The following is a 21,744-nucleotide window of genomic DNA, read 5'->3' as shown; positions in this document are numbered from 1 at the left end:
AGTCCAATGAAGGGGATGGATGCTCAGTGTGTCCACCCTCTCGGGTGGGCCAAATGGTGTGTGCCCCGAACCCGGCAACGGTCCGGTGCTGCACCCCAACTCCCAGGATCTCCGAATGAGATCATATTTGGAGACGGCCTTTGCAGTGGTCGCAGGAGGAATTGAGGCCACGATGGTAATTCCTAATTCCATAGGACCGACGTCCTTGTAAGAAAAGGAGTTTAGGACGCAGACATGCACAGAGAAATGGTCATGTGAGGACGTGGGGAGAAGACAGGTGTGATATGGTGGCTGATCATAAGAAATAAACATTGGGTCTCAAACCTTTGGGAAGTTCCTAGGTGATGAGGCTGATAAAGGTGACGTTCGTTATTTACAACAAGCCCTGCCCCCACCCTGGAGTGTGTGCAGGTGAGGAGAGTTTGGAAAGCCCCTGAGGATGGCAGCCATGGCTGGGGACCCTGCTGTGGGCTCAGCAAGAATGCATGCATACGTGGGGTGAGTTCCCCCAGCTCCGCGGGAACAAAGGCCCCACAGGCTACACCCTCCCAGATCCCACTGCGTCTTCATCCAGCTGCTGATTCATAGCCTCTCACGTCTTTTGTAGGAAGCTGGTCATCGAGCAAGTGACAGTCTTCCCTGAGGTCTGTGAGCCACTCAGCACGTGCGAGGAACCCACTGTGGGGACCTCGGGTCTGTCGCAGGGGCCGGAGCGCACATGGGCAGTGGACTTGTGATTGGGGTCTACAGTGCGGTGGTGTGTGGGCCTCAACTGCAACCCTGTGGGATCTGATGCTGTGTCCACATCGACAGGGTCAGAGCTGAGTCATACTCGGGACCCCCAGCTGCTACCACAGACTTGCCTAGGGGGAGGAAGCACCCCTCCCCCACATGCATTTGGGGATCAAAAGCATCAGAACCAAGCCAAGAATTGAAAGTAAGGGAAACACACAGAAACATAGCATTCATAGCAAGCCCATCTGCATGCCGGGGAGTGGAGCCTCAGGAGGAAAGGGCCACGGCTGGAGCTCAGGCTCTAGGCCCCCAGGACCAGGAGACCCATGGGCCTCAGCGTCCAGGCCCCCAGGAAACACTCGGGGCTCAGCGATCAGGGCCGTCTCTTATGGAGAGAGCGACGACCCCCAGCCTCACAGACTAGCTTTTATAGAGTAGAGGCCATGTGGTTAGCCTGGCCACATACAAGTGGCCAATGAGATTGTAACACACAGAGAAAGTTGCATAGTCATGTTAGGTCACACGCGGGTGGCCAATTGAATTACAACTTACCCTATAGTAGCTGTTTGAACTAGCCTGTTACTCTGGTCAGAATTAGCTCCCAAGTTTGGCGCCCAAAAGGCGTATACTTCCATTTCCTCCATGTTGTGGTCCCTACAATATGGCCCCTGCGGTTTTCGGGAATGCCAGTGGTCCTCCCAGCTGCACGGACATCACCATGGCATATGCAAAGACTGCACCCCTCCCTCCCACAGACCCGAGCAGGTCGTAGTGCAAAGTCAAGCTTTAACGCTCCTAAGGACTCTCCCGACCCCACCAACCAGGCTCCTGGGAGCCCTCTCCTCCCCGAGACCTCTCCTGTGGCATTCCGCATCCGGCTGTAGCAGGAACCCTGTGGAGTCCACCTGGCGAGGGACCCCCTCTGAGAGGCCCCATCTAGTTCCTCCTCATATTTGTGCATCCTTGCCGTCACATGGTTTTGACAGACCGATGCCATCGGCTGCAGGCTGTGTCTCCAAAATTCAATGTGAAAACCCAACCCCAGTGTGATGGGTTTTGGAGGAAGGGGCTTTGGGGGCTGACGAGATCCTGAGGGAAGAGCCCGCCCAATGGATTAGTGCCCTTATCACAGACTCCAGGGACACCCTTGCCCAATCTGCAGGTGAGGTCACAGTGTACAGATGCCCTCCATGAATCAGGAACCGGGCTCTCCCCAGACTCCGAATCTGCCGGTACCTCGATCTTGGACTTTCCAACCTCTGAAATGGGGCACAATACGTTTCCGTTGTGTGAGCCACTCCATCTCTCACATCCTGTCAGAGCTGAGCCCCTCTCTCGGCTCTCGGCTCCAAACCTCCAGCAGTCTTGCCATGTCTGGAGCTCAGCTCACTTTATTCTCAGCATCTTTCCGCTCTTGCCATAGTGCTGAATAAAATATGTCTGGACCCCCTTTAGCCAACGCCCAGCTTTATCTCTGACTATAACCTCTAGAGGGGATCAAAATCTATCATCCCCAGTTTGGCATAAGGATAGTTTTGAGCCGAAGGCAAGTGAGAAAAAACAGACCGAGGATGAGCTTCCTGCCCTTCTCCTGTGTGTCTAAAACAGGCCGTAAATCCCCTGTGAAGGTGTCACTGCTGTCCCTCTAGCAGGAAGAGAGAAGAACCCTTATCACCAGAGATGGAGGGAGCACCCAATGAGTCTGCATAAGTCAACCTTACTAAATAACCCTGATTTCCTTGGTTCCCCACATACATTCACCACCCACAATTTACCACCCAAACTCCCTTTGTCCTGTCAGTTCTGCACACCATATCACCCTTTCTTAAAATTGTATATTAGCCCCCAAGTTTGTTGCTTTGGGTTTTTGAATTCTTACTACGAAGGCACATAAAATTAACATCAAGTAAAATGCATATGCTTTTCTGTTATTCTTTGCTTTGTCCGTTTAATTCACAGGCCTCAGTGTTAGCACAAAAATCATCCACTGAAACTTTTTATTTCCTTTCAGACTTTAATTTTGTGTTTCTTTCTCTGACTCAATGTGGCAAATGTGGATAGAAACAAAACATCCAAATCTTTGAATCGGATCACGCTCTAAACCAACCTAGTTCCAACTGTGGTGGCCTGCTCATGCTGGGGAAATACAATGAAATACAAGGAAATCTGCTTCCAACCCAGAAATTGTCCCCACAGAGAGAGAAGAGAAAGGGGGAGGGGGGTCTCTCATGTTCCACAAGGAGAACCAAACCTCTCACCTTTCACTGTGTTTGCTCTTACAGCGAGATGCTTTTGGACAGTTTTACAAAGAGCCATGCTGGGCACCTCCCCTGCACAGACATGGGAGCTGGCTGCCCCACACTGGGTTGTTTAAAGTTGCCCAGGGGCTGGGGCGCCAGGGTGGCCCAGTGAGCTGAGCACCTGACTCCTGATCTCAGCTCAGGTCGTGATCCCAGGGTCTTAGGATCGAGCCCCGCGTCAGGCTCCCTTTCAGTGGGGCATCCGCTTCTCCCTCTGCCCCTGCCCCTCTCCTCCACTCGTATGCGTGCTCTCTCTCTCTCTCAAATAAATAAATAAATAAATAAAATCCTTTAAAAAAGTAAACCAAAGCTCCCTTGGCAAGGCGTTCACAGGATGGAGGGACAAAAATCAGTAATGCTCTAAGGAAGCAAGGTGACACTCACAGGGCATAGATCGGATGTTGGCAGTAACTGGCATTTAGAGGGAGGAAGAGTAGGGAAAATACATAAGGAAAAGAAGAGGAACAGGACCAACTTAAAGTCCTAAAAGATCTCACCACCTTATTTGGATCCTGATTCAACCCAGCTTTTTTCACACTGTCGGGACAACAGGTGGACTCTGGGTGAGGACTGGAGGGCAGATGAAAGAAGGAATTACTGGGTGCAGTGGTTACAGAGGAAACAGTTTTGGAGATGCGTGGGAAGCATGGGGGCCACTCCCGGCTCCAGAAGTCCCACCTTATTTTAAGATAAAGACACTGCAGATTCAACAGGTGTGAAAGAAAGCCTCCTGAGAACTTCCCTTCTTGGGGAAGTTCTGGGACAGGAGGCTGCCCAGAGCCCTCTGGGATCAGCTTTCCACCCAAGGGGGATGGGAAAGCTGCTCACAGCTGTATAGACAAACAGGGTCACAGGCTTTCTTGCCTCCCCTTCTTCTCCACACCCACTTGCCTTTCCTAAAGGGACCTGCTTTTGGACCCATGGAGCCACTTCTCCCCTCTCCCTTACTGAGTCAGGTGTGCACCTTCTGTTCCCAGAAGCCGTCACCGTTTGACAAGCTGGAGAGTTCCTTGGCGGGCTCCCCAATGCATGCATAACACATGAGGTCTTTCCCCGGTGTAACAGGCAGGATCCCAATATTCCCTCCCCTGCAGAAAGCAGCAGGTGGGTGTGAGAGCAGCGGGGCCTGGGGTTGGCTCAAGCCACACAAACATTCTCCCCCCAAGACAAAACATCAGGACAGAGGCAGCAAACACCCTAAAGGGGGTTAGTACATGGGATCCATTGCTCTCTTGTGTGTTTTCTTGAAATTATTTTAAAGTTTTAAGCGTTCTGTGACTCCATTTCCTAAATGGAAAGGAACCCTCTGCCAAGAATCCCCTCACTGGTGGAAAGGACAGCAGAGAGGATGGCCTTCTGGAGGGGAGATTAGAATCAGCAGGTGGTCCACCCTGTCTCCCTCCTGCATCGCTCAGGTGCAGACCCTGGCTGAGCTGCCAGAATGTCCTTGCGTGTGTCTACACCCGCGTGCGTCTATACCCGCGTGAGTCTACAGCGCCCAACTGCTTTCCCGCCCTCCTATGCAGGCCCAGGCTGTTTCCTCATCTGCCCTCTCCCCCAGGGCCCAGGACTTGGGGACAAGCAGCCACCAGCCAGGGCTAGGTCAGGGTTGGGGGCAGCAGCCCGCCAACCACCTCCCACTGGCAAGACCCCAAGGGCTCAACCCTGCTGGAGCCCCTCCACCCCTTCTTCCCTAACCCAAGATCTGGTTGCCACCCCATCCCCTCTCCAAGGCATGACCACTAACCCATGCACCAGAGAGGTGGGGCCGCTGTGGGCCTGGCAGAGAAGCCCCTCACCTCCCTCAACGCGGCGACCTCCCCGCATCAACTCCCCCCGACCCCAGAGATCCGTTCTGCACCCGCAATGGGGCGATCCCCCTTCATACCCTCCAGAGCCTTTCACCTCCCCCAACGGGGCGACCCCGTTCATCTCCACCCAGAAACCCCTTCACCTCCCTCAACGGGGCGTCCCCCTTCTTCTCCCCCAGAGACCCCTTCACCTCCCCCAACGGGGCGACCCCCTTCATCTCCACCCAGAGACCTCCTTCCCCCACCCTGGCCAACTCTGAGCTCGCCCTCTCCTGTCAAGAGGCTTCCGCCCCACCCTCTTCAGGCTGCTGACAACCCACACCCCATAGCTAGCCTCCCCCCGCCCCGCCCCTGCGGTCGCCCCCGCCCCTGCTGACGTCACAAAGCCCCGGGCCCTGGCGGCCCCCTGCGCTCCCGCACTCCCGCACCCCCTCCCAGAAGGTCTTCAGCGCACAGGCTTTCCGGGGAGCTGTTTGTGCCCTTGGCTGCCTACGCCCTTCGAAGTGCGGCCGGCCGCCCCCTCCCCCGTGAGTATCAGCCCCTTAAGACCCCCGGGCCAGCGGCGGTCGCACAGTGGGCGCCGCTGCCCGAGTAGCAGACCCCGCTTTGAATATGGTTACCAACTGGAACCAGACAGTGGACGGGTTTCCCCGGCATTTACGGAAGAGCATTCCCGGACCGAGGGGGCCTGTCGGTCTTCACTGGCCTGAGGTCCTTGGGCGGCTCTCCCCACCACCCCCATCCTTAGCGGAACCCCAGCACTCCTGACTGCCGCGCTTACGCCCGCTTCTGCTGGGGGCGCGGCAGTGCGCCTCTGGTGGCTGAGAGCTGAGGGGGGAGACTGAGCCCTAGCCCTCTGCAGAGGTTAGCTCCAATAAAGGGAACCCCTCAAGGCCCGTGGACGGTGTGAGGCTGCCAGCGTCCACCACTTTAGAGGACTGCAGAGCCAGGAGCTGGGGTAGTGCGTGCAGCCCAGGGGCGATGTGCACGCCAGCCTCTAGCACAGTTCTAGCAGCCGCCTGTGACCTGCGTAGGGGTTTTGGGCCTCTGAGGCATGAGGTCAGGGTACTGGTACCCCAGAGTGTGTGCGCAGGTGTATGAGCTCCGTGTGTGGATACTGTGCGTGTGTGTGGATACTGTGTGTATACATGTGTGCATATGGTGCGCGTGCATGTATATACATGTGTGTGCATGTGTTTATGTGTGGATACTGTGCACGTGCGTATGTGGGTACATGTTGTGTGCGTGTGTATACTGTGTGCGTGTGTGTGTGGATACTCCGTATGCATGTGTGGATACGTGTGTGTGCATGTGTGGATACACGTGTGTGCATGTGTGGATACTGTGTTCACAAATGCGTGGACACGTGTGTGCGTGTACATGTGTGTGCATTGTACATGCTCTGTGCATGTGTGCAACTGTCTTTGCGTTCATGTGTGCATACCCCGTGCGCTTGCATGTGTATGCTGCTTGTATGCATGTGTGCATACTATGTGTGTACCTGTGTGAATACTCTTTGTGTGTGCATGCATGTATACTGTGTATTTGCACGTGTGCATACTGTGTGTGTCTGCAGTTGGACCTGGGTTCGCGTCGCTCTGGTCTGTGCATGCACGCACACACGACTGTCTTTTCTGCACCACACCTTGTCAAGGAAGGCCAGAGTCCGTCTGTAGTTACAACACTAGAAACCGGGGTTTCTACAAACAAGGTTTTTTCACGGTTATTGCAATAGGGGGAAAGAGATCCCAGTGGAAAACTGGCTCATCTCAACATAGGATGGACAAGTGGGGATTTATGGCCAAAGAGCAGGGGGTGGGGAGGTCAGTGATGGAAAGTCACTAAGAGGTGGCATGGGGAGGGAGATTCTTGCCAGATGGGCCTAACAGGATTCTTGCTCTAGACAGGTCCGTGGGGGACTGAGGAACCTCCTATTGGGGGGGCACACTGAACCAACTTAGCATGATTTTCCCTAACATGGGTGGGGCCGGCCAAAGACAAGGCTCTCCACCAGAGGGTATGAGGGATCTCCTGCTCCTTCCCCAGGAGACATGGATGCCCTGGAACTTGCCAGAAAACTGCAGGAGGAGGCCACGTGCTCCATCTGCCTCGATTACTTCACGGACCCCGTGATGACGGCCTGCGGCCACAACTTCTGCCGGGAGTGCATCCAGCTAACCTGGGAGAAGGCCAAGAGCAGGAAAGGGGGCAAGAAGCGGCGGGGCTCCTTCCCCTGCCCCGAGTGCCGTGAGCTGTCCCCTCAAAGGAACCTGCGGCCCAACCGCCTGCTGACCAAGGTGGCTGAGATGGCGCGGCAGCACCCGGCCTTCCAGAGCCGCGACCTGTGCAGGGCGCACCAGGAGCTGCTGAAGCTCTTCTGTGAGGACGACCAGAGCCCCATCTGTGTCGTCTGCAGGGAGTCCCGGGTGCACCGGCCCCACAGGGTGGTCCCCATCGAGGAGGCTGTGCAGGAGTACAGGGTGCGTCCAGGCTCAGGAGAGCGGGGTGCACACGGAGGCCAAGTACATGCGTTAGGAGGCTGGCAGGAGAATGGCTGCCATAAGGGACAGCCCAAGTGTGGGACCATGTGACCGAAGCGTCCGCACGCTCCCATCACAGCTGTTGGGAAGTTCTGGCTGATGGAGGCCGTGCCCAGGTCCCTCCAGTCAGGGCTCCCTCAGCTCTGGTTCCCGATGGCTGGCTCTGCCCTGTGTCCTTGCCGGGCACTGGACAGGAGGTGCGAGGGCACGAACCCTGGTGTGGGGGGCTCCATGCTGGTGACCTCATCACCCCCCATGGTCCTTCTCCCTGTTTGACCGTGAAACTCCCCAGGAGAGGGGGGTCGTGGCACCTCTCACTGCTCAGCAGTCTGATCCTTAGGAGAGGGCAGGCCTGGGAAAGTGTCTTTCTGAGTCTGATCATCCTCAGCTGGCTCCAGCCCAAACAACCCTCTTGACAAAGGGGCATGTTTTGGGAGGTGTGTGTCCACCTGCAGCCCCCCTCATGGTGTTCCTGGAGGGTGAGCCTCTGGGGGCTGCACCCAGATGCCCAGGAATGAGGGGCCTCGGACCCCAATCCTGCGGCCTGTGTGTCCCACAGTTGAAGCTGGAGGCGGACATGGGGCACTTCCGGGAGGAGTTGATGAAGACGGGGAAGCTGCAGGCCAGGGAGAAACAGGCCTTGGCTGAGTGGCAGGCAGGTGCTGGGGCCAGGGTGGGTGCTCACAGCAGCCCTGTGGGGTGGGAGAGCCTGGCCTGCGGCCCCAGAGCCCCTGCAGGGCCTGCATGAGCCCTCGATAGGGGGCAGAGGCTGTGAACACACATCCCAAGCTCAGAGTCCCACCAGAATCAGGACAGAGAACCTGAGGTCAGCACAGGCTGGCCGTGTCACAGACACAGGAATGAGGGCACGCAGGTGGTGGGGACCCCCCCAGGCGACCCCATGAATGCTCCCACCCCTCCCAGGAGGGCTTTTCTGTGGGTCATCAGGGCCCAGGGCCAGGAGGAGGCCAGCATCCAAGCTGGTGGGTGCAGCCAGCCAGGAAGGGAGAGGACATCGCAGGCAGCAGGTCCTCATGTCTGCCCCCACAACCCCCTGCAGGTGAAGGTTAGGGAGCAGAGACAGCGCATCCTGGTGGAGTTTCAAAAGATGGGCCTCCTTCTGGTGGAGGAGGAGCAGCGTGTCCTCCAGGCCCTGAAGGAGGAGGAGGAGGAGGTGGTGGCCAAGCTGCAGGAGAGCTCGGCCACCCTGGAGAGGCAGAGCCACGCCCTGGAGAGGCTGCTGCTGCAGCTGGAGGACAGGAACGAGCACACACCCCTGCAGATGCTGCAGGTGAGGGTCGACCGCAGCCCTGCCAGCCTGACCTGCAGGCCTGGCAGGGGAAGGGAAAGATCCCAGCACCCTTGCTGGCCTTGGGGGGGAGGGGAAAGAGCTCAGCACCCCTGGTCACCTGGGTGTGGGGGAGGGGCTCAGGCCCAAGTGTGCTGTCCTTGTACCTCTGCCCCCACCACTGCAGGAAAGGCTCTGACAAGGTCAGCCAAGGCTGAATGACAAGGACCACAGGCCTGAGGCTCACACAGCAGACGTGTATTTTCTTGGGGGTCTGGGGGCTGGGAGTCTGCGTTCCCGGGGTGGGCAGCGCCGGCTCCTCCGCAGGCTTCGCTCCTCCCCGTCACAGACAGCTGTGTTCTCTGTGTGTGAGGTGAACGTTATAACCACTACACTATGGAAACTGTTCTCTGTGTGTTTCTGGGTCCACATCTCCTCTTCTGCAGGGGCACCCATCCTACGGGATCAGGGCCCACCCTAGTCACCATAACCACCTCTGTAAAGACCTCATCTCCAAGTACAGCCACCTTCTGAGGCCTTGGGGCTTGGGGCTGAGGCGTATGCATTTAGAAGACAGTCTGTCCAGGCTCTAGGCCTGCAGGGAGGTGGCCTGGGGCAGCTGTGGTCAGCATGGTGACGTGGGGCATAGACACACTGCCCAGATAGGCACCCATGACTTTGCAGGCAGGAGAGAGTCATGCGACTACCGGCAGGACAGGAGCAAAGGCAGGGCCAAGGCAGCCCAACAAGGGCCTGACCACAGGGGGCTGTGGTGCCCCACAAGTGGGACAGGTGTCAAGCACGGGGAGCGATGGAATCCCTGGCAGCAGACAGGATTCCCGACACGTGCATGCACGCACGCACACACACATGCACGCACGGACATGTTTACACACCAGAGGCAGAGGCCGCCTGCCGGGCGCTGGGCATCCTGTTTGCCTGAGTCAGTCCCCACGTTTGCCTGTTCTCCTGACCTCCCGTGGGCTTTGCACCCAGGAAACCGCCTCCTGCGATGACAAACTAGACAATTGCCCAAATGTTGGGGAGCGCTTTGTCTACTATTAAAAAGCAGCTGGTCTGCAGGAGAGTACACGGACATCTGACTCACTCAAGGCCGGGCTAAAGTACCAGAGGCCCCATTTGATGACTGGGGGTCATGTCCCCCCATCTGACTCACTCAAGGCCAGGCTAAAGTACCAAAGGCCCCATTTGATGACTGGGGGTCATGTCCCCCCACTGCCGTCCCTCGTGACCCGACAGCTTCCAAGGGGGGAGAGCAGGAGGCCTGGTGGCCTGACGTGGAGGCTTCCCATGTGCAACCACGACAGGGGGATGGCCCACAAGTGGGTACAGGGCCTTGGGAAAGCACCCTCCCATTTCTGGTCTGCAGAAATGCAGACATGACGCCCCCAACCCTAACAAGGTCCTGGCCGTCTCCCTCCCCTCTGCCCCCTTCCTGCTTTGTAGGACATGAAAGAGCTCCTGAGCAGGTAGGCAGCCACCTGCGGGGGAGGCAGTGATGGGCACAGGGAGGGCTCCGCATGGGGCCAGCGGGGACAGTGAGACCTGTGTCCACCGGAGGAAGAACAGCCTGAGTGTCCAGTACCCGGAGGCCACCCCGACTGTGCTGAGGACCGTCTGCAGGGTCCCTGGGCAGATAGAGGTGCTCAAGAGTTTTCAAGGTAAGCAGGGGCCCAGGGTCGCTGGACGACTCCCCGCCCCGCCCCTGGTCACTCCGAGGGAGCCCGCAATGGGGGCGACAGTTGTCCCGACCTGCTGCTCCAGGGCGTGCTTTCCATTGTGTCCCCGTGGTGACCCATGTGGAGATGCCCACACGGACCCCTGGCTCCTTCTCCATAGGACCACTGATAGGGACAGGGACCCAGGCTCCTGGGGGAGGCGTAGGGGCCGGTGGGGGACAGCAGGGATGACCGGCGCCCTCTCCCCACGGCCCGGGCCTGTCTGCAGAGGATGTGGTGCCCGACCCCACCACCGCGTACCCCTACCTCCTGCTGTATGAGAGCCGGCAGAGGCGCTACCTGACGCCGCCCCTGGGGGGCGTGCCCCCCAGCAAGGACCGATTCCTGGCCTACCCCTGCGCGGTGGGCCAGCAGATCTTCTCTTCCGGCAGGCACTACTGGGAGGTGGGCATGAACCTCACAGGCGATGCGCTCTGGGCACTGGGCGTGTGCAGGGACAACGTGAGCCGCAGGGACAAGGTCCCCAAGTCCCCAGAAAATGGGTTCTGGGTGGTGCAGCTGTGCAAGGGGAAGAAGTACCTGCCGGTCATGGCCGCCCCAACCCCGGTCACGCTGGCCGAGCCCCCCAGCCACGTGGGGGTCTTCCTGGACTTCGAGGCGGGGGAGGTGTCCTTCTACAACCTGAGGGATGGCTCCCACCTGCACACCTACGCCCAGTGTGAATTCTCCGGCCCCCTGCAGCCCTTCTTCTGCCTCGGGGCCCCCAAGTCAGGCCAGATGGTCATCTCTACAGTGACCCTGTGGGTGAAGGGCTAGGGACAGAAGCTGGGGCAGCGTGGGTGATCCGGGTTTCCTGGGAAGGTGGGACGGCGCAGCTCAGCGCAGGCCACCTGCCAGGTTTGTTTCTGTCTGCTGGCACCTTGGTGAGCCCCCAGCCGTGCAAGGCACTTTCACTAAAATGAAACATAATCCCGATTAAAGCAGTTAATGATAAGAGGCTATATTCGCACGCATTTCATGAAGGAAACTTGGACAGCCGCTGAGCTCCCTAGTGGACCGATGCCAAGGAAGGACATCCAGCCCCAGGCGCGTGTGATGCGCTAGCTCTGGGATACGCGCGCGCACCTAGGAACGGAGCCAGAGGACTGGCTCCGCCGTGCTTCGGGTTATTACACGTAGAGCCACGGCCTCCAGGATCCACCCGCTTTGTCTTCCAAACACTCGGTGTTTGCACCTTGCAGCAAAGCGGGGAGGGGAAGGGGCGGTGATGGGAAAACGAAACTCTGCAAACCGAATCCCTAAAAACCTCAGAGCCCTCCAGCCGTTATGTCGCACAAGCCGGGGCGCAGTTCAGATAGGCGTCACGGGTGCGAGGGACTCCTTTCCACCCGCCGCTCTCTGCACTTTCAGGCGCATTCGCAGCCCTGTGGCAGGCCGGGTACCCCGGAACCCCGATCCGTGCGTGCCTTCCCCAACGAGACCAGAGCCCCTCCCTGCACGCATCCCGCTCGCGCCGGTCCAGGGGCTCACGGGACACGGCTGGGGGCTCTCCCTCGCAGCCTCAGGGCGCCCTCGTCCTCGCAGCCGCTGTGCTGCGGGGGGAACCCAGCGAACGCGCCAGGCGCCGGGTCGGCCCGGGTCTGCAGCTAGTCGGGACGCGAGGCCGACGCGACCCCAAGGCTCCCAGTGCCCGCGGGGGCCGCGGTAGCGCCGCCGCAAAGTCAGTGGGCAAACAGCCTCCAATGCCTTCCGGCCCGCGGGCCGCGTGACAGGCCGCGGCCAATCCGGGGCGGAAGCGAGGTGTTCCCAAAAAAAAAAAAAAAAAAAAAAAAAAAAAAACAGCTGCTTCCTGCTTCCGCCGCGGCTGCTCTTCCTGTCGGCGTCGGGGAGCCGTGCGCCCCCGTCCGCGGATCCCTGTGCCCCGCGGCCCCGGCGCCTCCGTCCGCGGATCCCTGTGCCCCGCGGCCCCGCGCGCTGTCCAGATCCCGGCCGCGGAGGCCCACAGCCGAGAGCGCCGCCTTCCTCCGCCCCAGCCGCGCCATGGCCGCCCCCGACCTGTCCACCAACCTCCAGGAGGAGGCCACCTGCGCCATCTGCCTTGACTACTTCACGGACCCGGTGATGACCGACTGCGGCCACAACTTCTGCCGCGAGTGCATCCGGCGCTGCTGGGGCCAGCCCGAAGGCCCGTACGCCTGCCCGGAGTGCCGCGAGCTGTCCCCGCAGAGGAACCTGCGGCCCAACCGCCCGCTCGCCAAGATGGCCGAGATGGCGCGGCGCCTGCACCCGCCGTCGCCCGTCCCGCAGGGTGTGTGCGCCGCGCACCGCGAGCCGCTAGCCGCCTTCTGCGGCGACGAGCTGCGCCTGCTGTGCGCGGCCTGCGAGCGCTCGGGGGAGCACTGGACACACCGCGTGCGCCCGCTGCAGGACGCGGCGGAAGACCTCAAGGTGCGGGGCCGGGCCTGGCGGGGGACCCGGGCTGGGGTGGGGGGTGCGGGGCCCTCGCTCCCGGCTGCCTGCAGCCAGTCCCAAACCCGCACCCTCCTGTGGGGCACCAGCCTGGAGGTGAGAGAGACGTGTGCTCTCAGGGAGGGGCAGGTCCTGCTGTGACTGACCATGGTGGGAGTCTGCAGGGGACCGGGCAGGTGGGACTGACCATTGGCCGGGATGGAGCTTAGAGCGGGAGAAAGCTCCTCGCAGCTGGCCTGAAACAGCCCCTTGGGGCAGCTCTTACCCCTAACCTTTTTCTCTAACCTCTTGGGTTCTGTCAATGAGGCGTGCAAATTAACAAAGGCAGAGTAACGAGTGAAAAAACGCATAATTTTACTAGCCTTTTAAGTCTCATGTGGCAAAAATAAAATCTCATGTGGCACAAGGGGCTTCATAGAGAAGTGAAAAACACAGACTGAGTTTATGTTCCATTTTAACATCGAATGATAAACTGGGGAGAAGCACCTAGACAAAAATGAGATTTGGGCTTCCTTGGCCAGAAAGAAGTAGGGAATATGGGAGGGTTTGGAAACGGATGGAAAATCAGGGTTGTCTGAGTAGGAAAGTCTGTTCGGGCAGACTCATCTGTGACAGAGTCGTCTTTGCTGAGTGCTCTCCCCTTTCCTGGTACAGACAGGGAGAGGCAGAAAGGAGGAGGGCAGAAGGCCCTTCCTGTGTCTGCTGTTCCCCACTTGCTTCAGTTCCAAATAGGCCTGGTGTGCAAGTGGCCTACTCTGGGGAGGCACATTCCAACCCCCTTCACTCCCGTGGTGCCTAGCTGGTCTTTGTCCTTGGGATACCAAAGGGACTCTTTACCTGCCCCTCCTCCCACCCAGGGCAGTGCTTGGCATTCACATGTCCCCGGGTACTGACTCCCAAAAGCACCATCTCTCAGGCCTGGGTCCAGCTAGAAGTCCAGATGGAGCTGCGCAGGCCAGGACCCTCCAGAGAGCCCAGGGCAGGCCTGGAGAAGTATGGGGGCCGGGATTCGGGGGAGGTCAGGAGACGAAATACAGGCAAGGGGCCTGGGGTTCTGGGCTTTCGCCCTCGCTGGCTCCTTTGAGGTTGTCTGCATGTCATGCCCAGGACTGCGATTCCTGCCAGCTGATCTCCGGCTCAGCCACAGTTTGTCGTTGACTGGAGTAGGGACCAGGCCCACACCGCAGAGGGCACTCTTGTCTCACTGTCCCACAGGGGAAGCTGGAGAAGTCCCTGGAGCACCTGCGGAAGCAAATGGAGGACGCGCTGCTGTTCCAGGCCCAGGCTGAGGAGACCTGTGCCTTGTGGCAGGCAGGTGGCCCAGTGCCTGAGGTCGCGGGTGGGGAGTGGCTGGCCCCTGAGCCCCTGCGGGGGACACTGCAGTCCTGAGCCTCATGCTGCTCCTGCAGAGGGATCAAGAGTTCCACACCCTGCAGGGAACCCCCACTGGGGGCGGGGCAGGGCATGGGGTGGGGCGGGACAGAACCTGAGCCCTCCAGTCCCCCCCTGCAGAAGATGGTGGACAGCCAGCGGCAGAACGTGCTGGCGGAGTTCGAGCGGCTGCGACGGCTGCTTGCCGAGGAGGAGCAGCGCCTGCTGCAGAGGCTCGAGGAGGAGGAGCTGGAGGTGCTGCCCCCGCTCCGGGACAGCGCTGTCCGCCTGGGCCAGCAGAGCGCCCGGCTGGCCGAGCTCATTGCCGAGTTGGAGGGGCGCTGCCAGCTGCCAGCGCTGGGGCTGTTGCAGGTGAGCTGCTCTGCACTCCAGGGTGGGCCTGTGGGGGCTCTGGGTGGGGCAGGATCCTGGTGTAGCCTCAGCGGTCCGGGCTCGCCCACCTGGGCAAGCTGGGGCAGGGGAGCTAGGGCAGGGATCCCAGGTGTGTCTCTGCAGATGTGCTTGCAGGTCCCAGGGAGTGGGTACCAACCCTGAACTCTACCAACAACGGCTGCCTATCCTAGAGTCTGTTTGCGCTCCGGCCAGGCCACGTGCTTGGTAGCATCCAGGGTCCATGGGTCACCAGGCTGGCTCCAAAGGTTCAGGTCCAGTATATGGAGAAGAAAGGCCAGCAGGTGTCCCATGGGAGTCCTGTATCGGCCCCATGTCCTCCAGAGGCTCTGCCTGGCTCCTGACACTTGGCCCTGGGCGGGAGTGAGGCCGCTGTGCAGCCCAGGGCACCTCCCACGGGTGGAAGTCCAAGAGCCTAGAGGATCTTCAGGGACCAGGCAGAGGCTCCTGGCTGCTCTCCTAGGGTTTGAACTTGGTCCTTCCCCCCGTTGCCGAGACCTCCAGCGGATTCTAGTCTAGGAAAGAGGAAGAACCCCAGGCGAGAGTCTGGCGGGGAGTGAGGGAGGTGGACAGAGTAGGCTGTGGTCAGTGAGGTGGGGACTGGGTGGCCAGCCAGCCGAGATGGTCAAGAGAAGTGAGTGCTGCTGGAGAAGCCAGAGAACTGGAGGTTCTGGAAAGAGGAGAGGTTGGCCCTGCAGGAGAGATGAGAATCCCAGGTCTGCATGAAGCGGGACTTGTGGGTCTTCGCTGAGATGTCCCAGTGCGTGGGTGGTCTCGGCTGGCCGGCTGCCCTCCTGGATTTTGTACTAAGAGTGACCATCTGTGCCCCCACTGCCCCTCATTGCTCCCATCTGCTCACAGCACATTGCCTTGGGTGGCGAGGGAGGCCCTTCCTCCTCCCCTCCTCCCCCAGCCCCAGGGCTCCCCTTGCCTGTGCTGGGGTAGAGGTGAGGTCTGCTGCACAGAAGGCAGGAGAGCAGCCCTGGGCAGCCCCCTGTTTACTAGTAGGAATAAGGGAGGTCAGGTGTGCCCATAAGCATCTGGCCTGTGTTAGGTGGAGGCCCGCCCCGGGGAGTGGCCAGGCATCTGGTACCTGGGGCAAGCAGGGGGGTGTGCCCTCAGACAGAGGAAGTGTGAGTGTGGGCGACTTCCAGGTAGCCACACCCCTGCATCCCAGCTTCTCTTCCAGGCTTGCCCTATAGCCACCCTGTGTAGGTGGAGAGCCTTTTCCTAAAGAAATGTGTGTCTCCCAAAGGGGCCGGGTAGGGTACATGGAGGCCAAGCTCTTTCCTTAAGGTCCCTGTATGACCCTCAGGTCGTGGAGGGTCTTGTGCAGTGGGTCCACACACACTGTTCCTGAGTGGGTCTGGCCTGTCAATTTTCAGTGCCCCAGGGTGGGCCACCCACCCTGCATAACTACCAAGAACAAGCTGTTTCTGCTTTGCCTACTGCCCACACCAGGCTCCTTGTGCCCCAGGCCCTTTGCACGTGTCTCTTCCAGTCCTGCACTGGCCCTCTTACTGTATCTTCAGAAGCCTGCAGTCTCCCTTTTCCTTTGAGGCCTGCCGTTGTCTTGTCCTACCCACCCTCCAACCAGCCCACACACAGGCCATCGGTCGTGTGTGTGTGCAGATCTCTCTCCTCAAGGGAAGCCCTCTGTAGGACCCCGTCTTACCTCTGCATCCACAGGTCTGGCCTCACAGTGGGCATGTGGTTGGAATCACTGTGGGTGAGCTGCCTATGACCGACCATGTGGACCAGCCAGGTCCCAGCCCTTCTCAGGGGTTGTTCTACAAAATCCAAAGACTTCCCATCAGCAGCTAGTGTGTTTTTTGGCTTTTTCTTTTAAGATTTTATTTATTTGTTTTTTTTTTTTTTTTTTTTTTTTAAAGATTTTATTTATTTATTTGACACAGAGAGAGATCACAAGGAGACAGACAGGCAGGCAGAGAGAGAGGAGGAAGCAGGCTCCCCGCGGAGCAGAGAGCCCGATGCGGGGCTCGATCCCAGGACCCCGAGATCATGACCCAAGCCGAAGGCAGCGGCTCAATCCACTGAGCCACCCAGGCGCCCCATTTGTTTGACATAGATCACAAGTAGGCAGAGAGGCAGGCAGAGAGGCAGGCAGGGAGAGAGGACGAAGCAGGCTCCCTGGTGAGCAGAGACCCCCCCGATGCAGGGCTTGATTCCAGGACCCTGGGATTATGACCTGAGCCAAAGGCAAGACACTGAGCCACCCAGACGCCCCAGCAGCTAGTGTTTTAAGTAACTGTATTGTCCTAGTCAGCTCGGGCTGCACAACAAATAGCACAGGCTTTGGGGTTTAAATAACACACACGTGTTGTCTCTTGGTCCTAGAGTCTGGAAGTCCCAGATCAGGCCTGGGTGGAGCTAATTTTTCTGGAGAGGTCTCCCCTCCCGATGTCCTCATGCCCTTGGCTGCCTGTGTGTATCTTTGCTCCGTGTCCTCTTCTGAGAAGGACTGCGGGATCCAGGCCCATCCTGGTGACCTCCTTAAACATTAGCCACCTCTGTAAAGACCCCATCTCCAACCACAGCCCCATTCTGAGGTCCTGGGGGTTGGGTCGCCAGCATTTAGATTTAAGGGACACAATCAGTCCGTGATGCTGAGGGAGATGCTTGTTTGTGTCCTATGGGAGAGCGGGGCATCCAAGTGGAGAGGCCTCACTTGCAAGGTGGGTGTGAGTTGGGGGCCTCCGGGAGGGCAGGTGGGCAGGTGCGTGGGACTGGGTGAGGCCGCAGACCCCAGACAGCCAGGTACCTGTGAGCCCTGGGAGGTAGGAAGCCCCAGGCCAACACAGGCATGACTCCCTGCTGGGGGCCCAGGGCCCCGCCTGCCTGTCCCACCCTGCAGGGGTGCTGGGGACTCTGGGTATGTGAGCCCATAGCCAATACCTTTCATCCTCTAGGCGTGTTGAGGGAATGAGGCTGGGTCTGCAGGGCTGGATGTGTCCAGAGTCTTTCCAGGGTCCCCTTGCCTGAGCTGCACTGGGGGGTAGCCCACAGTTGGGTTCTGATCACGTGTGTCGGGCAGAGCGAGGTTCTGGGGGCACTGGCGGCCAGGATGTGGGGAGGCCCAGGTTTTGGGGCCGGGCACTGATGCCACGTGTGTCTCTCCCACAGGACATCAGGGACACCCTGCGAAGGTAGGAGCTACGGCCTCTCCCCTGGGCAGGTGGATGGGTCGGGTGCAGGGGGGCACCCTCGGGGTGATGCCCACACTGCCCCTGCAGGGTCCAGGATGTGAAGCTGCAGCCGCCGGAGCTGGTGCCGATGGAGATGAGGACAGTGTGCAGGGTTCCGGGGCTGGTGGACGCCCTGCGCAGATTCCGAGGTGGGTCTGCAATTGGAGCGAGCCCAGGCTCCGGCTTCAGGGAAAGAAACCCAGGGTGGGGGGCTGTTAGGCAGAAAATGTAGAGGTGAGACACCCCCCCAAGGGGGTTTCAACCAGTGCTGGGGCACCCGCGTGGACCCCAGGCCTGCACCCTGCCGCCTGCTTCCAGATACGGCAAGATGTGGGGAGGTAGTTGTTGGAAGCCCTTAGCTTTAAGGGAGCGTGCATCACCAGGGGGCATGGACTGCTTTCCAGAGCCTTCCGAGTGGCGGAGACATGGAGACATGGCGGGGACAAGCCGTTAGGGGATATTTTCAGAGAGGGTTCCAGCTCACAGGGGACGTCCGCTCGCCCTGCAGGGGACGTGACCCTGGACCCTGACACCGCCAACCCCGAGTTGGTCCTGTCGGAGGACAGAAGGAGCGTGCGCCGGGGGGACCTGCGGCAGGTGCTGCCCGACAGTCCCGAGCGGTTCGACCCCGGGCCCTGTGTGCTGGGCCGGGAGCCCCTCACCTCCGGCCGCCACTACTGGGAGGTGGAAGTGGGGGAGCGGGCCAGCTGGGCGCTGGGTGTCTGCAGGGAGAACGCCAACCGCAAAGAGAAGGGCGAGCTGTTTGCGGGCAACGGCTTTTGGATCCTGGTGTTCCTGGGCAGCTACTATAACTCGTCAGAGCGAGCCTTTGCCCCCCTGCGAGACCCGCCACGGCGCGTGGGCATCTTCCTGGACTATGAGGCCGGACACCTATCCTTCTACAGTGCCACCGACGGCTCCCTCTTGTACGCCTTCCCTGAGACCCCCTTCTCGGGGACCCTGCGGGCCCTTTTCTCGCCTCTGTCCAGCAGCCCGACCCCCATGACCATCTGCAGGCTGAAAGGTGGACCTGGGGACTCCCTGGCTCCGCAGTGAGGGGCCCTTCCTGCTGTCTTCTGAGGTGAGGAAGCACTCCGCGCGGACCACAGATAAGCAGATGCGTGCTCGCTCCCAGAGGTGTGTTCCCGCCTGTGCGTGTAGGGGGACGCCCCCACTCCCCAGCGCAGGAGCCTTGTGCCCCCATCCTGCTCCAACAGCCCTGGAGCTGCTCCTCCAGAAAGTGGCTTCCAGAGGCAGCTCCAAGCCCACGCATACAGGTGCATGGTTCTCCTGGAGAAGTGGGGGCGGGGTGGGCTTGGGTGATTGGCAGACAGGCTGGAGAATGTGGGAGAAGAAGGCGGGAGCAGGACACCCGAGCACCGTCTCCTCCCAACACGTGCCCCTCGGGGCTTTGGGCCCTGTCGCAAAGGTTGGACTAGGGCCGGTATGTGGGCCCCCACGGTGAGCAGGCACTGAAGCCCCGGGTTCCTCTCTGAGCCCCGCGAAGAACCCCCGGTTCGAGTCACCCTCACATTCTCTCCTCGCTGGCCAGGGAGCCTCCCGGCCCAGAACTCAGCACACCTGGACCCTGTCCCTTCTGCTCTGCCTGGGGACAGGTGAGGCCTCAGAGAGCCCCCGCCATACACACTCGCTAGAGTCTGGGATTTGTCTGCTTTGTTCACGGTTTGTCACCCTTCCTAATGGTGTGCCTCTGCTGCTTTGTACTCCAGGATTTTATTTATTGTAGGGACTACTCTCGCAGGAAATAAACTAAGGTTGTCTGTAATGCACTGTCATTGGAGGAGGGGAGGAAATGCAGGGGCAGGGAAGGCTGCGGGAACACAGAGGCAGGACCCCCAAGGGCAAGGTCAGGGGCACCCTTCTGCATGTTCCTTTCACACATAGGCCTGGGGAATTGTTTTTTTTTTTTCAGAAAGCCAGAAAATTACTCTGCATGGGCCACTGTGTTCAGTAACTAGGTACTTTCCTGAGTACTTGGTTCCATGATCATTGTCCCATAACGGGGTTTTTGCAGTTCTGTATGTACACACCCCATGCTGCCTTCAGCAGTTCCTTCCAGTTATAGACAAAGCCCAGTGCTTCCCCCCATGGAGCTGGGTTCTGGTGGTGCTGCCCACCCCTCCTCGAGCACCTTCCCTCTGTCTGGCTTCCCAGATCTGGGCAATACTGGCTGTTTTCCCCAGGAGCAAAAACAGGCCATTAGGGTTTGGGGCTTGCACCATGGCCACTGGAAACCCAGCTGGCGGGACACCTTCATGAGTAGGAGCACACAGGCACGCGCGGGACACCAGGACAGACCCTCTGGCCACATCTTGAAGACACACTGGGCGCCAGTGCAAGGCTGGGAACTCTCCACCCTCCTGAGGCCTTCACTGAGAGCCCCGTAATACAAGAACAGTAGAAACACGAGGTCTCGATCCCCATAGTTTACGTACGGAGAGCGAGGGGGAACGTAACCTGAGGAAAGGGAAGAACTCCGAGCAGCAGCTTGGGACACAGCTTCGTGTGTTCAGCAGGTTCCTGTGGACGCATCTCGGGACACGGGGGCTGGCGTTAGACTTTAAGGCGCCAGCCATGTGGAGGCAGACTGTGGTAGAGGAAGGCCAGTTCGTAGGATCCCATAGATTCCCCCAGTGCAGTGTCCAGGCCGATGGACACAGTTCTCTCCTGTGGCCGGTAGTCCTCCCTGGCATGGAGGAAGAGGACAGGGACACCCGAATCTTTGTTCTGCGGTTAGGAAGGTAGAGGAGGGACACCTGCTTCTCCCCTGCCTCCAGCTGGAAATGATAACCCTGCCCAGGCAGGCTATTTTCAGCTGGTGTATCCTGCCACCCTTCAGCAGGGAGAACCACTATAAGCTTGAGGGATGCATATTCACAGCCATGCACCCTAAATTCCCACATTGGCTCTTCCCATGTGTTCTACCTGCTTGACTCCAGGACCCAGGGGTGCCCTCCACTGTTGTCAATGATGGACAGACCCCCAGGAGCATGCACGCTCCTGACTGGGGAGCTTATCTCCCCCTCCCGCCATGAGGGGTGGGTCCTGGGGGTGGATAAAGCAAGGACCTAAGTGCGGAGCCAGGGTCTGTGGGATGTGCTCAGCCGATCTAGAGGCTTTCAAAAAATAACCCTACATAGCTCACCACTTCCTGAAGTGCCCAAAAGCCTCCCTTCTCCCCGCTTCCATGGGCTCTGTCATGAGATGGGGAGATGAGAGAGAAAGCAGGGCGACAAGAGAAGTAGGCCTTCTGCGTCCTGATTAGCGGAAAGAAGACAATATTCAGTCCTGATTAGCGGAAAGAAGACAATATTCAGGACCAGGCGCCTACTCTCGCCTACTCCAAACTTAGGGCATCAGGAAGTATGGTAAAAAAAAAAAAAAAAAAATATCAGAACGTGCAGCCAGGCGCGCTGGGGCTGGTGGCAGGTCAGTCTCTGCAACCCCTTCCCCATCTGGTCAGTAGAGCAACCACAAGGCGGTCTTTACAGACAAAAGTCCTCCTGCGCCCTTACCTAGAGTCACCTTACTGCGTCTAATCCGACAGCGGAGCAGGGAGGAGAGAGATGTCCCGCTTCACCCCAGGCCTCGAGAAAGCAGGGCGCAGCCCCCGAGAGCACCGCCTGAGGTCCAGTCTCACCTGACCAGCTGCGCGCGTACGCTGGGTGACTCCGCGCACGTTGGTGGAACCATTCCCGGCGTGGAGCCCGCCCGCTCCCGGGCCTCCGTGCGCCCGCGCCAATGCACCCCCTTACCCCAGAGTCCGCACTACCAGGTCCGGGGGAGGCAAGCCCGCTCGCACCTGCGCCGAGAGCCACCGCCCCGCCCACCACCCCTGCAGGCGGTGTATGTGCCCCACGCCGCCCAGGCTCCACCACCCCCATCACCTCCC

The 21,744-nt window shown here is 59.5% G+C and overlaps 2 protein-coding genes across 2 annotated transcripts; both read left to right on the top strand.

Moving 5' to 3' along the window:
* Nucleotides 1–5,260: 5,260 nt before the first annotated feature.
* On the top strand, nt 5,261–11,190 carry TRIM17 (tripartite motif containing 17). The gene is made up of 7 exons (XM_046000005.1): nt 5,261–5,373; nt 6,893–7,326; nt 7,946–8,041; nt 8,447–8,677; nt 10,142–10,164; nt 10,256–10,356; nt 10,643–11,190. Exons 2-7 carry the CDS (start codon nt 6,898–6,900, stop codon nt 11,188–11,190), a joined length of 1,428 nt encoding a protein of 475 aa, XP_045855961.1. The 5' UTR covers nt 5,261–5,373; nt 6,893–6,897.
* Nucleotides 11,191–12,222: 1,032 nt separating this feature from the next.
* Nucleotides 12,223–19,617, top strand: TRIM11 (tripartite motif containing 11). The gene is made up of 6 exons (XM_046000004.1): nt 12,223–12,822; nt 14,059–14,154; nt 14,356–14,586; nt 17,770–17,792; nt 17,880–17,980; nt 18,340–19,617. Exons 1-6 carry the CDS (start codon nt 12,415–12,417, stop codon nt 18,885–18,887), a joined length of 1,407 nt encoding a protein of 468 aa, XP_045855960.1. The 5' UTR covers nt 12,223–12,414; the 3' UTR covers nt 18,888–19,617.
* The last annotated feature ends 2,127 nt before the right edge of the window (nt 19,618–21,744 follow it).

The sequence above is a fragment of the Meles meles genome, chromosome 3 (genome assembly GCF_922984935.1).
Source record: "Meles meles chromosome 3, mMelMel3.1 paternal haplotype, whole genome shotgun sequence".
NCBI classification, from domain to species: domain Eukaryota; kingdom Metazoa; phylum Chordata; class Mammalia; order Carnivora; family Mustelidae; genus Meles; species Meles meles.
Note: the sequence above shows the minus strand (reverse complement) of the source record. Positions and strands in the feature narration are given on the sequence as shown.